A 15,111-nucleotide genomic window follows, 5' to 3' on the forward strand; every position below is an offset into this window, starting at 1 on the left:
TAATTGGGTATTTTTATCTTACATTTGATGTAGACCTATTGGAAAACAAAAAGCCTGTGCTTCTCTGTGATACCTTTACTTATTTAACAGCCTTCCTATTTTTGTGATGGATAGAATGGATTCCTGTCTTCAGGGAATAAGAATGATCTGAGCTATACATTTGAGCATTGTGGTACACACAAACCCAATATTTTAAAAATGTCACTTAACGATAATAAATAATGACTCTTTTGGAAAAGGTAGAACTTAGGATTGTTGTGCGCAAGTATGATTGAGCCCAGTAAATGTGACTTTCTCTTACATGTATATATTTGAATATATACATTGTGAATATATTTTCCCAGCATGGTGTGTACAATTGTTTGTAATTGAGGAGAACAGTTTATCCATTGCTATTGCTGGATGTCCTCTCCCATAAACTCACCCCTTGGTGTAGATCTCGTAAAACAAAAACAATTTATGTCCATTTTGCAGGTTCCTCTGTTCCACCACTACGCTATAATCAACTTGGTAGGCTCTTTTTCGCGTGCGTGTGTGTGTGTGGAGGGGTGTTAAAGCAGCAAAATTATTACAAGATACAATTATTATCTCCTTACCTACTTCTCTCTTCCCCTACTTGCACGTTAGGAATCTTTACTAAGGATTGCACAAAGGGTAAATACAGTCCAGGTATACTTCTTTTCCTAATAGAGTAAAAAGCATCCTAAACATATGCGAGATCATTTTGTCTAGGTTCCAGACAGGGTGGAATTTGATCAGTCCTCAACTTGTTTGAGTCAGATCTGAGAGGTGTAAAATTTGCACAAAGGTCTACCAACAATATTGTACTACAGAAGTCCATTCAGAATTAATATGTAATGTAGGAAGCAACCGTTCTAATTGTCATTTTGTGAAATTTCTACCAACCCCTTTCCACTGCAGGATCATAGCAGCTGTCCTTAGCTAGGAACTAACTCACAGCGCTCTAGCCAGACTCATTCTGCTCCAATTAGTTTTTCATTTGTTTTGGAGAACAAGGTACCGCTTGGTGAAATTGTATCACATGTAATACTTTGTATATCTGGCTGAGAGCTTTATTTGCTTGAATTGGATGCCTTCCTACCAAGACCACTTTTACCAGTTTGCTGTGTAAGTGCAAGAAACAGCCTGTTTGTTCAAGCTGCTGCTCCCCTTTATTGAAAAACCATCTCTTGAGACATACGCTTCTGCTTCTCTTAAAGTCTCCATGGACCTGGGCTGCTACTGGCTTGAGTTCTTAAGCATGCTTTATGCTTAATTACACCTAACAGCTCTGCCTTGTTTTTTCTGTTTGGTGAATGGTAAGATTGCTTCTGCATGTGTTAGAGAAGATATGGTGACATATTTTGGTAGCTTATTAAGATCTTGCTTGCTTTTATTTATCAACTTGCATGTTTCAATGAAATTCTATTTTTCGTATGTAGGTCATTCAAAAGAGCTCTGTTACATTCTCAACTTTAAATGGCATCTCATTTTCATGAAATTTGGATAAAAGGTTGACTGAATTCATGCAGATACTGTTTTCTTACATCAAAGCTGGAAAAATGTACAAAATATTGCATAATTGGGCCCCAAATTTTGAGTTTGAAGGTGTCTTTCCATCTCCCAACCAACCATTCTCTTCTATTACCCAAACTCTCTATTCTGAACCCCACTTTTGCAAATTTCAGTTGCTTTCCCTTTTAGGGCCAGTTAAAAGAACCAGAATGAAGCTCCCAATACTGAGATCATCTAACTTGACATTTATAGTCGGGGGAGGACCAACAGAATTCTTTAAAACTTTGTATTATACTAGTCCATGTGCTTGTCTCAGTGAAAGCTATATATAGTCTTTTGCAGCGTAGGAAACAGCCTTATACTGTTTCAGAGTATTGGTCCATCAGTATTGTCTTTACCTACCAGAAGTGATTCTCTGGGAATTCTGACAGGTTTTTCCCCTGGCTTTACCTGGAGATGATTCAGATTGAACCTAAAAACTTCTGTAAGCAAAGTATACCTATTCCACTGAGCTATATATAACATGAACTAATGTAAATAAAGATTAGTAATAATAGCAATCAGTGATTGTTATTTTCATTTCTATAAGGCCAAAGCCCAAGTTCTCTGGGTAGTTTACAACAGAGTATAAAAGCAATGAAATACAATGATAATAATTAATAAGAATTAAAATTAATTTAAAATAGCGTAAAAGTATTAAAGACAAAAATACCCAGCTAAGAATAAAAGAAAGGAACGTGGATAATTGTGTCAGACCCCCGAATGACCGGGGAGTTCTTTAAATGTCTCTGCAAAGAGGGCTATCATAACTTGGTGCTGAAAAGTTGGCAAATTTGACACCAGGTGGAACAGGGAGGTTGTTCCAAAGATGGCGGGCCTGACAGAAAAGGCCCTTCACCTAGATGCCACCCTCCAAGCCTCTTGAAGTGTTGGCACTCGGTGGAAGACCCCAGAGGTTGAACATTTGTTCTGCCCATCCTAGGCTTCAGTATTTGCCCAGGTCAGATGAGGACTATTCAAGAGTAAGGTTCTCCTACAATAAGTTTGAAATTTGCTGTTGTCTCAAGAAAATTGGGACAAATTGGAATATAAGCAAAGACAGTAAGATTACTTGCTCATCAAAAGAAAAGATTGATTCATAAATGCAAAGTGAGTTCATCATTGTCCTTTTGTTTGATGGTACAACATGTGTACCAGAGAAAGGTATTCCATCACTTTCCTCTGTAGAATTGTTCCACTGTTGTAAAATGAAGGGAGTTGTTAAATGTGCGAGATAAACATTGAAAAAGAAGGTCGGCAACCATACTGATGCATCTGGTAAATGAAGGCAGAACTTGCTCCTCAACAGCTGCATGCACTAGAAGAAACATTTGTTTTTAATATTGTGTCTAATTAAGGATAATGTTCTCTTGCTTTAAAGTCTGTCAGATTGAGCCTTCCTCAATGTTTATTGTTTTCATCTTGCCTTCTTTTGCTGTTTTATACAGTACTGCTTGTCTCAAGTCATCCTTCCTTTAGGGATTGTGGTGCACTTGGTTACAAATACATCTTGGATGAGCTTAATGTTCAGCCTGCAAGCTGTAGTTACAAATGAATATGTTGGTAATGTCTCTCAAATAGATCTTATTTTCCAGATGCTGCCTAATTTGTCCTATCAATTTTTGACAATACCACATTTTTTTCATGGGTTCTGGTAATGTTTATTTCTTCACCCATATTTGCATAAGTGTAATTGCAGCTGTAGTTGCCACATATTGCCAAATCAAGACACGCCCCCTCTCCTGTTACATAAATGCTTGGCAAACTTACTAGGCAAGCTCAGGGAAGCAGGAGTGAGTTGGTGGGTGTCTAGCCTCTGTCTCTTTCCCCTGCATTCATACAGTGTCTGTTCGAGCAATATAGAGCAGTATAATGGGCTTGGAGCTCCCTCCTCCCCCCCCGAACACCCGCTGCGCTCCGCGGCTCCGACCATCAGCCGCGCCGCGCTGTCGCCACTGCTGCCGCCAGGCCTGAGGGCACCACCGAGCCGGGCTAGGCCAGCTGACGCCACTCCCGCGGCCACCGCTGGGCCACCCCGGGCACAGAGGACGCCAGGCCCGCCGTCGACAGTGCAGAGGAGGGCGCCGCCATTTTGCTGCTGGGTGGGTTTCCGCGCCCCTCCCTGTTTCCCCCCCCCGCCGGCAACGGTGAGAGCAACGCCGGGGCGCGGCACGCGGGCAGGCGACGGCCAAAGGGTGGTGCCACCGTTTGTGGCCATGTGGGGCTGGGCTGGGGGCGGGGCTAGGTCGGTTGGAAGGGACTTCTAATTTTGTGTTGGGGGGAGGAAATGGGGAGTTTTTGATTGTTTTAAAGTTTTTATTGCATTTCAATCTGTTTTTATGGAGTCGTCCCTGGCCATGTCGACGCTTGAGTTTCCTGGGGATCGTGGGGGCGTCGCCATTGGCGTGGTCATGGGCAATGGGCATTACAGCGGTGGGGGCTTAACGTGTCTGCGTAGAAGAAGGAGGGACAGATGGTTGTCATCTGTCCCCCCTTCTGGTTCTGCCCCTAGCCAGAGGGTGCCAGGTAGTCTTGTCAACCGCCCCTCGGGCTTGACAATGCTGCTGCTCAGTGCCACGTCGGTCCGCAATAAATCTTCCCTCATCCATGACTTGATTGTGGATGAGGGGGCCGACCTGGCTTGCATAACGGAGACCTGGGCGGGAGGGGGGGGATGTTGCCCTCTCTCAAATGTGCCCGCCCGGGTATCTGGTTCAGCACTGTCCACGCCGGGAGGGGAGGGGAGGGGGGGTCGCTTTGGTTTACCAAGCCTCCATCTCCCTCATGGGACTTCCGGTCCCTTCGAGGCCAGGGCTGGAGTGTCTCTATTTGGTGTTGGGCGACCGAGACAGATTGGGGATTCTGTTGGTGTACCGTGCACGCTTCTGCCCAACAGTCTCCCTGCCTGAGCTGATGGAGATCGTCTTGGACCTGGTGTTGACGACCCCCAGGATGTTGGTCCTGGGGGACTTCAATCTCCATGCCGAGACTGGTCTGACCGGGGCGGCTCAGGACATCTTGGCCTCCATGACGGCCATGGGGCTGTCTCAACATGTCACAGGCCTGACCCATGAACGTGGACACACCCTGGACCTGGTCTTCTCGACGGGGCAGGAAGAGGGTGGTCTGAGGGTGAAGAATTTATGCCTGACACCCCTGTCATGGTCAGATCACTTTCTGGTGAGGTTTGTGCTTGAGAGCGGCCTCTCCCTCTGTAAGGGTGCGGACCCGATTGTGTGGGTCCGCCCTCGGAGCCGGATGGATCCGGATGGATTCCTGAAAGCCCTGGGGGAGTTTCCGGCTGACAAGACTGGTGCTCCTGTTGAGGCTCTGGTCGAACTGTGGAACGGGAAGATGACCAGGACTGTTGACATGATCGCTCCTAAGCGTCCTCTCCCGCCGGGCACTCTTCCCCTTGGTATACACCTGAATTCCGGGCGATGAAGCAGGCTGGGAGACGGCTAGAGCGTAGGTGGAGGAAATCACAGGATGAATCTGACCGAACACACCTAAGAGCCCATTATCGGGCCTATGCTGTGGCGGTGAGGGCGGCGAAAAAGAAATTCTTTTCTGTTTCCATTGCCTCCTCAAAATGCCGTCCGGCGGAACTTTTTCGAGTGGTGCATGGCCTGGTTCATCCTGGCCCTAAGAAAGATCTGGTTTCACCCTCAAAGGCCCACTGTGACGACTTTGCCAAGCATTTTAGGGAGAAAATCACTCAGATTCATCACGAGCTAGACTCTACTAGTGACTCAGAGGTACCAATGCCGCCGCCTGGTCCAGAATTAATGGATGGATTTCAGTTATTGCGGCCTGATGATGTGGACAAGGTGCTTGGATGAGTATGTCCCACCACTTGCCTATTGGACCCTTGCCCGTCTTGGTTAATAAATAACGCCAAGCACGGGATTGGGACCTGGATCTTGGAAGTGGTTAATGCTTCTCTGAGGGAGGGTTGGGTACTTGCCCCTTTAAAGGAGGCGGTAGTCTGACCGGTCCTGAAGAAAGCGTCGCTGGATCCAGAGATGGCCACTAATTATAGACCAGTGGCCAACATCCCGTTTCTGGGCAAGGTGTTGGAGCGGGTGGTGGCGGGACAACTCCAAGCACTCTTGGATGAAACTGATTATCTGGACCCATTTCAGTCCGGCTTCAGACCCAGGTACGGTACTGAATCTGCCTTGGTCGCCCTGTACGATGACCTGTGCAGGGAGAATGACAGGGGGAGTGCGTCCCTGTTGGTTCTTCTGGATCTCTCAGCAGCTTTCGATACCATTGACCATGGTATCCTTCTGGATAGGCTAGCAGGATTGGGGGTCGGAGGCACTGCTCTGCAGTGGTTCCGCTCTTATCTCAATGACCGTTTCCAGAAGGTGGTGCTGGGGGACTATGACTCTGTGCCATGGCAGCTATGCCATGGAGTACCACAGGGGTCCATTTTGTCCCCTTTGCTGTTTAACGTCTACATGAAACCACTGGGAGAGGTCGTCAGGAGGGGTGGGCTGCGGAATCATCAGTACGCTGATGATACCCAGCTCTACCTCTCGTTTTCCACTAATCCAGGTGAGGCAGTGGCTGTGCTGAACCGCTGCCTGGCCGAGTTAATGGGCTGGATGAGAGCCAATAAACTGAAGCTCAATCAAGACAAGACGGAGGTCCTGTTGGTCGGCGGATCGGGCTTCGGGGAGGGTGAATTGAACCTAGTCCTGAATGGGGTTGCCCTCCCTCTTAGGGACAAGGTCCGCAGCTTGGGAGTGCTCCTCGACCCAGAGCTTTCACTGGAAGCTCAGGTGACAGCCGTGGCGAGGAACGCTTTCTTTCAGCTTCGGCTGATCCATCAGCTGCGAAGTACGACTGTCTGGCGACAGTGACACACGTGTTGGTGACTTCCCGCCTTGACTTCTGTAACGTGCTCTACGTAGGGCTACCCTTGAAGACGGTCTGGATACTTCAATTGGTTCAAAATAGAGCTGCCAGGCTGCTGACAGGGACGGGGCGTTATGTTCACATGACTCCAGTCCTCCGTCAGCTTCACTGGCTTCCCATTGAAGTCTGGGCCCAATTCAAGGTGTTGGTGATGACCTATAAAGCCCTAAACGGCTTGGGTCTTGGCTACCTGAAGGAGCGCTTACGTCCATATATGCCTGCCCACCCCCTGAGATCAGTGGGAGAGGCCCTTCTCCGGGAACCTTCTGTGAAGGAAATTAGGAGGGTAAGTACCTGGAGGAGGGCTTTCTCTGTGGTGGCGCCCAACCCATGGAATGCGCTCCCCAGAGAGGTCCGCCTGGCACCGTCGTTATTTGTTTTTCGGCGCCAGACGCAGACCTTTTTATTCAAGTGTCATTTTAATTGTTAATGGTATTTATTTTTATTCTTTGGCCAGGGTGACTTATTTTATACTGTTATATGTGTTTTATATTGTTAATTTATGTATTTTTATTTATTTATTTGTAAGCTGCCCCGAGGCTTTTGCGAATGGGGCGGCCTAGAAATTTTCTAAATAAATAAATAAAACAGTAAATGATTTTAACAGTAATGAAAGATCTTGGCGCAAGTAAGCAGATATGCCAAAGAAAACATATATTGTTTTCTTCTTAACCCAACCCAGAGCAACTGGTGTAGACTATTCTTTGAATATAATAGAATATAAGTCTTAGTATATAAAATCAGCAGTGTTGAGGGAGGCTACTCTTTAATGCCCTGCATATGGTGAAAAAGCATCTTCAGAAAAGTGCCCTTTTAACTTTCTCCATTTAATTCAATACTGATAATAACCAAATATTCAGTTTCAGGGCAATGACCTAGACCCTTACTTATGATTTGAGAAGGTCATTGTAAGCTACATGTTTTAAAATGTTGGACTTGGTCATAGAATCATAGAATAGTAGAGCTGGAAGGGGCCAATAAAGCCATTGGGTCCTAGGTTCCTAGCAAGGAAGAAGAAAGGATATTGTATAATAATTTGAGTCTGTGCATTCAGGCTCATGTGGGAGCCACATTTTCTACTCTGGAAGGCAGGGCAGCACTGTTCATAATTTTGAATACATTACATAGGGTACAAGTTTGCGTATTACATACTGCATTAAGAATATGAACTTAGTACATAGTACTAGTCTGAATTCAAGCCTTGCATTAAAGCAGTAGAGTGACCAAGAATTGCATGCAGTTGAATGCATGGAACTCCATGCAGGTAGATTAGAAGCACTTGTCTACCCCTCCCCACCACCCTTTCTCAGTGCAAATTGCTAGGGAAGGGAAGCCTGTGCCAGGATAGAAATATGACACACTTGCATTTATTCACAAGTGCACACATGCAGCAACAAATGGGGCGCTTATTGGAAGAGTGGCAATATACCTAGTGCATTTATGCCTTGTTTCAACAGAGTGAGAAGAAAATATATGTAAAGTGGGGGAAATTGCTCAAACTGTCTATTTCTATTTGAGGCCAAAATTAGAAAAAGATTTTATTTGAAATTATCATTCTGATACAACCAGTATTCACAGCAATGATAGGAAGACCTAATGGAGGCTTAGCTAGCTTTAAGGATTCCAGAGCCACCACAATTTTGTGTAAAAGTAGAAAATAGCAAGGTAAAGCTGCTGGCTGTATGCTGGAAATGATGTATAGTCAAAGCTAATTAGCTATTTGAATTCAAAATAAAAGATATCAGAAGGGGTTTCCAACTGGTATGTAAACCCTTTGGACCCGTCTGTGGATTGGAATGCTTCAGACTGGGCCAAATTTTCTGCCAAAATTCTGGATTTATTAATTTATATGTGCTCTTGTGTATGACTGGCTGGGAGTAACTTGGCAGTGAGGCTTTGCATGTTTCCCTGGTTTCATGGGGGTAAATCCTTTTAATCAGCAGAGGAAGCTACATGCAGTTACTCTTGCCCTTCTGCAGGCATCCAGGGCATTCTTGTCCTTGATAGCCTTCCCTCCCTATGGCTGTGCTGCTGCATCTGGAACAAATTAGATTCTTGACAAAGGTGTCAGCATAATGTCAATGAACATATCAAGTGTATGTGTACGTAGGTGCAGTAATTAACTACATGTATATATTTATCTAAGCTTCTCTGTTACACTGTCCTTCCACTGTTCTGTCATCTCACAGCAGGCTGGTAATACATCTTGGAGGCTTCTAATTTTTGTAGGCTTCTTTACAAAGGTGCTTTATTACTTCCTATTTATTCATGTAAAGAGCAGGCTTAGTTGGGAAGGAACGGTGCTAAATGGACATAATTAGAGTAGGGGTAAAGCTGTAAAGGAAATACTGGGTTAATTATGTCAGCAGTTTCTTTCAAATGCTGGTCCCTTGTCTTCCGTACATGACCACATTTTAGCAACAGTGAGGAAATAACATCAGAAGTACCCCTCCACCCTTCACCACAAATGAAATGCTTGGATGATGTGCTCTTCTCCTCTCACTGAGCTACTATTGCATGCGAATGTTCTCTCTCAATTTGGCAAAGAAAGAGAGCATACTGAAAGAGCCATAGTGCCCCCATATGCTTCTTAGCTACTGAAATAGAAGAGCTTAACTGCTGTAACTATGTTCATTTTTCTGCCAAAAGAGATGGTGGAAGTGCATCAAAGATGGCAGCAGCCAGCAAAGCAAAGTAGAATAATGTGGTTGTTACCATCTGTGTCTTCTTCCTTCTAGAACGGAGTGTCCAGGCTGTCAAAAGCCATTGACATCTACGTTAGTTTGACCAACAGTGGATGGTGCAACTTTATTGTTTGTCTGCCATGATATAAATTAAATATATGCATGTTTGGGAAAGTAATGGGGGACAGCTTCACAGTTGCAGTACAGGAAGTCCCCTACATGTGAACAAGTTCTGTTCCAAGTCTGTGCTCGTAAGTTCAACAGAGTTAGCCTATGTGTATAGTACTGTACTGTAATAGGTTTATAGCAGCACTGGAGAACGTCTGGGTACTTGGCAGTGTGGAAGTATACCCATGTTGTTCTGGGTACATGGCAGTGTGGAAGTATACCCATGTTGTTCATCTGATGGGTTCTTCCTCTTATGGCGTTGCCGTTTGGTTCGTGCAATCTGTGATATGCTTTGCTGGACTTTTCTCTCATTATTACTGTAAAGTACACAAAAGCATGTTTGCATCTTTGAAAATTCGCAACTTGAAGGTTCATATGTAAGGGACTTCCAGTACTGGGACTGTATCTAGTCACCTACATGCAGTTTTTAGTTGCCACAGATATCTACAAAACTATACAGTTACAAGACTGTACTGACACATAAAATGCATTTTGCTAAATCGCTGCAGGAATTTAAATTGTGAGTTTGGAGAACTACTTAAAATCATGAATAAAGCCATGGGGCTGAAGCAGGGATATTAAATGTTTTCTTTCAGATTAAATCTATGATAGAGAACTATTGTAAGTTGCCTTATATGCACTGGAGTTCAGTTGGTGAAACATTTGAAGGTCTCATTGATTTGAAAAATTGAGTATATGCTAAACTTTAAGACTGAGGTTATTAGACCTAAAATTGTTTTATTTTGGTTGCATTGTGCTTATTTGGTTTTTGATTAGCTCTTAATAGACCAAAATGGAAGTGCTTCCTATATACAGAATTGTGAAGAGTTTCACAGTATATAGGGTTTGTACAGCTTGCTTGTTGAAAAGATTATCTTTGCTAGTTCTAGAATGGTATACACCATCTATTTCCATTAGGTTTTTCTGAATATCGAGTCATTTATGCTTGTTATATTAATAAACTGTAGGGAATATTGATGTTTAGTATGCAAAGAAACCATTTATAAAAGAAAATCTATGGATATATAAACTAAAGCTTCTTCCTCTGTTAAACAGTCAGTTCTTCTTCTGATAGCTATGTTTTATTAACTTATTTACATCAGTATGAGACTCTAGTTGTTTGTTATGTGCTATCAAGTTGTCTCTGACTTATGGCAACCTTATGAATGAAAGCTATGTTCTTTATCTTGTCCATGACATGACAGACCCATTCCACTTTCCCACGCTCAAGACTGTGGCTTGCTTTCGGTTCAGTCCATCTCGTATTTTGCCTTCCCTTTTGTTTTCTGCCTTCAACTTTTCCCTAACACGATTGTCTTCTTCAGTGAGTCTTGCCTTTTCATGATGCATCCAAAGTATGACAACCCCAACTTTGTCATTTTTACTTCTATGGAAAGCTCTGCCTTGATTTAATCTAGGACCCACTTTAGAATCTAGTTACTTAACTTTAAAATGGCTCCTAATTTACTTTTTGTATTCTCTTAGTATTGGGACTTATAATAAGGAAAGATGTATTATGAATAAACTCAAATTCAGACTATTTCTTGCACATTCAATCTTCCTAGAAAATTTCATTTTTTTATTAGAACTAATTAGGACAAGTACTGAAAGTTGTAATTTAGATTCCAAAAGAAGTCAAAATTGATCTGACAGTTTGTGAAAATCTGGTATAACTAATTGGTGAATTGAAAATATGGTTGCATGGACTAAAACTCTCAAGACAAGTTTATATTAAAAAGTAAAAGACGACCCAGTATGGTTAGGGAGGCACAAAAAACTGGTTGTCACCTCTTTTGACTTTGATCTGTATTAACAAGTAAAAATGCTGTGGTGCAGCAACTACTTCATATAGCAAGCTAGCTGCACATGCTTTCATTTTATCCGGTAAGATGCAGAAGGGCAGCTCCACATTACTGGAGTATGTCCTCCATGTGTCACTGGGTGTCATGCTATCTCGCCTCGTGTCCTGAGGTCTCACCCTTGCATGGTAACTACTCATGAGCAGTCTCCCCCGCCTCTAAATGGCAGCAGATATCCCATCAGCCCCCATGACTCAGAGTCTTCCCCGGAGTACACCACTCCTGTCTCTCCCCCATTAGCCAGCACAGTCCCCTGGGTGTGCCTCAGCCAGCTACCTTTTTTAGTTTTTTCCTGCCGCTCAGTGATGCAGCAGGCTGCTCACTAGAATAGTACTGTTGCTTTACAAGAGCACTGCAGGAACACTCCCCCCTGCTGCCCTGCTCTGCACCACATGCAAGTGGCCCCACCTCTACCCACTCCTTCACTGCACATTTGTGCACCACTGCACAGATACAGGACCTGCACCACACGCCAGCTGGTGTCAGGCTCAGATGGCAGGGGGAGTTGTTCCTCGCCAGCATCCACTGCCACAGTGTCCATGTCTGCACCTGGCCTGGTAGCTCCAGGTTCTTTTCCAGTAGTATGTTTCCCCTTATCTCACAGATGTGGTGCAGGATAGGTCACAGCTGGCATGGTCTGCTTTATGGTTTCCATGCTTCACCATTGTTTCTTTAGTGTTCCAAACTCAGCAGTACTGGTATGCAACTACCATAAAGTACACTAGAATGGGCAATGGCTGCAGGAGCGACTTCAGCCATGCAGCTGGAATTGAATTCCAAGCATGGTGGTTGATAGAATGCTTGCCAACAGTGGGAGGACTGAGCAAGGAGGGTAGAAACCATGGTAGAGTAGAAACTACTTGATTGCCTGTCAGGCACCTCCAGGCAAAAAGCCATGCACTGAACCCAGCCTATGTCTGATGAGGTGAGATGAGGTGAAGAAGCAGGCTCATCCACCCTCATCACAGGTGTATTCTCCTAGGTTTTCCCTCCTCTTCTGGCTTTCTGAAAGTAAACTGAACTTTACGGGTGGGAGGAATATTAGTTGCTTGACAGTACCTTTGCTAATCTCCTTTTGCAAGCCAAGGAATTCATGCTAAATTTCTAGTATGAGAGGTAATGGGACTGAAACATGTTTGAAAACCTAACTTGGAAATCCATGGTCCACCAGTCACTCCTCGCCCCCCAAATAGTGGTAGGCAAACTATGGCTTCTATAAGAAGGTGCTTATTGGGTCAAAAACACTAGGTTAAACACACATCTCATCTACCTCAGTAGTAGCAGGGGAGCTCTTTACAAGTTGCCACTATTAAAACTGAACAAAAAAATGCAGACTTGCAATGAGTATTCTAGCATAGCTTTCAGTTCAACTTGACATGCAGTGCTAAAAGTCACCGAGATGTGTTCTTGCTCGTTTTGTATATTTTATACATAGCTGTACTGCAACAAGAAATGAGCTCCACATTTTCTTTCTCTGAGTCTGGGAATACTTTCAGTGAGCCACACAGCTGAAGATTGTTCATGTGATACACAGGCAATTCACTTGTTCGGAGTCACTGTTTCTTTCTGGAACATCCACACACAGCTCTGCTGCCAACATGCCTAGGGTGCCCCTGCTCTCATATTCTATTCAGACTGCATTGTCAGGATAGAATTCAGCCTAACAAGGCTGGAGCAATGCTCTGCTTAACTTTACTCTCTAGGACAACATGTTCAAGCTAAAGAGAAGCCTTGGGCTCAACTGCACATTCTTTTGCTTGTTTTAAAGCCAGCATGGAAACCTCACCATCCTCTTCTGAGACAGTACGTTAACTTTCCTTCAACGGTGGTGCTTTGATGGGGAGAGAGAGAGAGAGCGAGCTAGCTCAACATGTAAATAGGCAGTGAATAACCACAATTTAAGCATTCCTTCTGATACTGCATTCACTTTTAAAATAGCTGCTACTAGTGTTATCACAGAAATACAACAAAATCTTGGTTTTTCCAGGCAGATACAGGAATGAGTCTCAAGAAAAGATGGACATAAAATATGTTGATATGTAGCAGCCATAAAATGTGTTCATTATGTAAAAGGATTCAGCTATGGGAGGTTTAGATGAATTAGGTATTATTTATCCACATGCTTTCTGTTGCTTGCTGTTTTGGAGCAATAAATACTTGATATGCTTACATTTTATGTTTTGATTATATGATATAAATAGAACCGCTAAGAAATAGTATGCTTCCACATGGTTTGTTTGGGTTTTTTTGATCTTGCTTTTATGATGGAAGAATAAATGGGCATTGTAAAACAGCCATTCTTATGTGTTATGAATTGTAATACAAATGGTTCTTGTCCCTTTTCATCCTCATTATAGAACCACTTTGTACTTACACAGAGTGATATTTTCCTCCTCAGGGCTTTGAGGTCAGACTTTGCTTTAGCAACAAACTGAAATTCAATCTTGCATGAACATGTTAAAATTTCACAGAGGCAAAACACAGATTTGTCTTACACAAAACCCAAAGGAAGCTCAAATGAGTGGCATAAATATTTTAGTGAAAGGAGAACTTCCATTTCTTATCTTAAGTAAGTTCACATGTCTTACCTATTAGGAGGCATTGATTATTAGATATGCATGCAGGAGCTTGGGTTTAAAAATCAGAAAATAAATGGTCCTCAGTGTTTTAATTTGGTAAAAGCTGCTCTCCTAATCAATTGGACCTGTTAATATTCCTTCAGGCATACCAGTTCTTAAGAACTGAAAAACAAAATTCCTTTCACCACCATTGCTGTTCCAGAAAGACTTAATTTCTTTTGTCTTATGATTAATCTTTCAATGTTTGCAGCAATGTTTGGCTTTACTTTGATCCTTTGTCAGCATGAGTGAATCACAATTTGTTTGCTCAGAGGTTATGAAAGGTCAGTTGCTTGTGGTATTGTTCAGCTTTCAAATCAGCTACCAGTTCTATCAGGAGATGTGAAAGTAAGGGAGGAATGGAAGAGTATTTGCAAATAAGCAGTCCATAGGAATGAAAAGAAAAGAATGACATACTGTACTTGATCTCCTAGTTCTTGCTTCTGGAACAGAGCTGCTTTGTTGGGACAAAGAAAAGAGGAAAGAAAAGCATTTAAATTATTTCCTTTCATTTTTTGTGGAATCTCTCTGTCACTGCTAAACTTCAGAATTCATTGCAAAGCCATTGCCAATTAAAAGATGGATAAGTGGAAAGGAGAACATTTCAGGAGGGATATTTTGAGGGAATTGATCACTCCAAAATCTCTGTAAATTAGCTTAGACTGACATATAGCAACTTCCCAAGGAGTTCAAGTGAAATACTTGGGCTTAATGAGATTTGAATCCAGGCCTCCCCTCATCCAAGTCCAATGCTGTCCTCACAATATCACGGTAATGCTGCTTTCTTGCACTGCCCAAAATACAGTTCAAGTTAGGACAATGCAGAAAGAAGTCACACAAATTATCATTGTTTCTTATTATATTCTATAAAGTGAACAGGGAGCACTGATGGGAGTAGCAAAACCTACTTCTCTTCATCCCATGGGCATTGCCAGGGTCAGTTCAGTGGGTTGAGTGATGGTCTCACGTAGATCTATTCTGTTTTTATCTGCATGAGTGCCAGCTACTGTCCTATGGGAGAGGAATTAATGTACTGCGCTTCGCTGCATTATTCCTCATTGTTGGCCACTGTGGTAGACACAATGCTGCTCTGCATAAACCTTAGTCTGATTCAGCATGACTCTTATGCTGTGAATGTAATGATGTGGGTTAGAGCTAGAGAATTACAATGTATGCACACACATGAAGTATCATAGTTGCTGTGATATCTGGTCATATAAGATAAGTACTGAGTATGCTACCAAGTTTCTCTGCATGCTTGTGCACATGCACACACACATTCTTATATCTTAAAGGTGGCTA

At 43.2% G+C, this 15,111-nt stretch overlaps 1 protein-coding gene across 13 annotated transcripts in view; it reads left to right on the forward strand.

Moving 5' to 3' along the window:
• Positions 1-15,111, forward strand: part of TMCC1 (transmembrane and coiled-coil domain family 1) — a 135,355-nt gene that overhangs the window by 86,127 nt on the left and 34,117 nt on the right. Inside the window, exon 1 of one of the 13 annotated variants that reach the window (XM_044451400.1) lies at positions 12,950-12,994. The exons of the other annotated variants lie outside the window; for them this stretch is intronic. Coding sequence (XP_044307335.1) covers positions 12,965-12,994 — 30 coding nt within the window. The 5' untranslated portion in view covers positions 12,950-12,964. Of the gene's footprint in view, positions 1-12,949; positions 12,995-15,111 lie in introns of those variants that run through there. 13 annotated transcript variants of the gene reach the window in all.

Source organism: Varanus komodoensis, unplaced genomic scaffold, assembly GCF_004798865.1.
Source record: "Varanus komodoensis strain SLA01 unplaced genomic scaffold, ASM479886v1 scaffold6_2, whole genome shotgun sequence".
Classification (NCBI taxonomy): domain Eukaryota; kingdom Metazoa; phylum Chordata; class Lepidosauria; order Squamata; family Varanidae; genus Varanus; species Varanus komodoensis.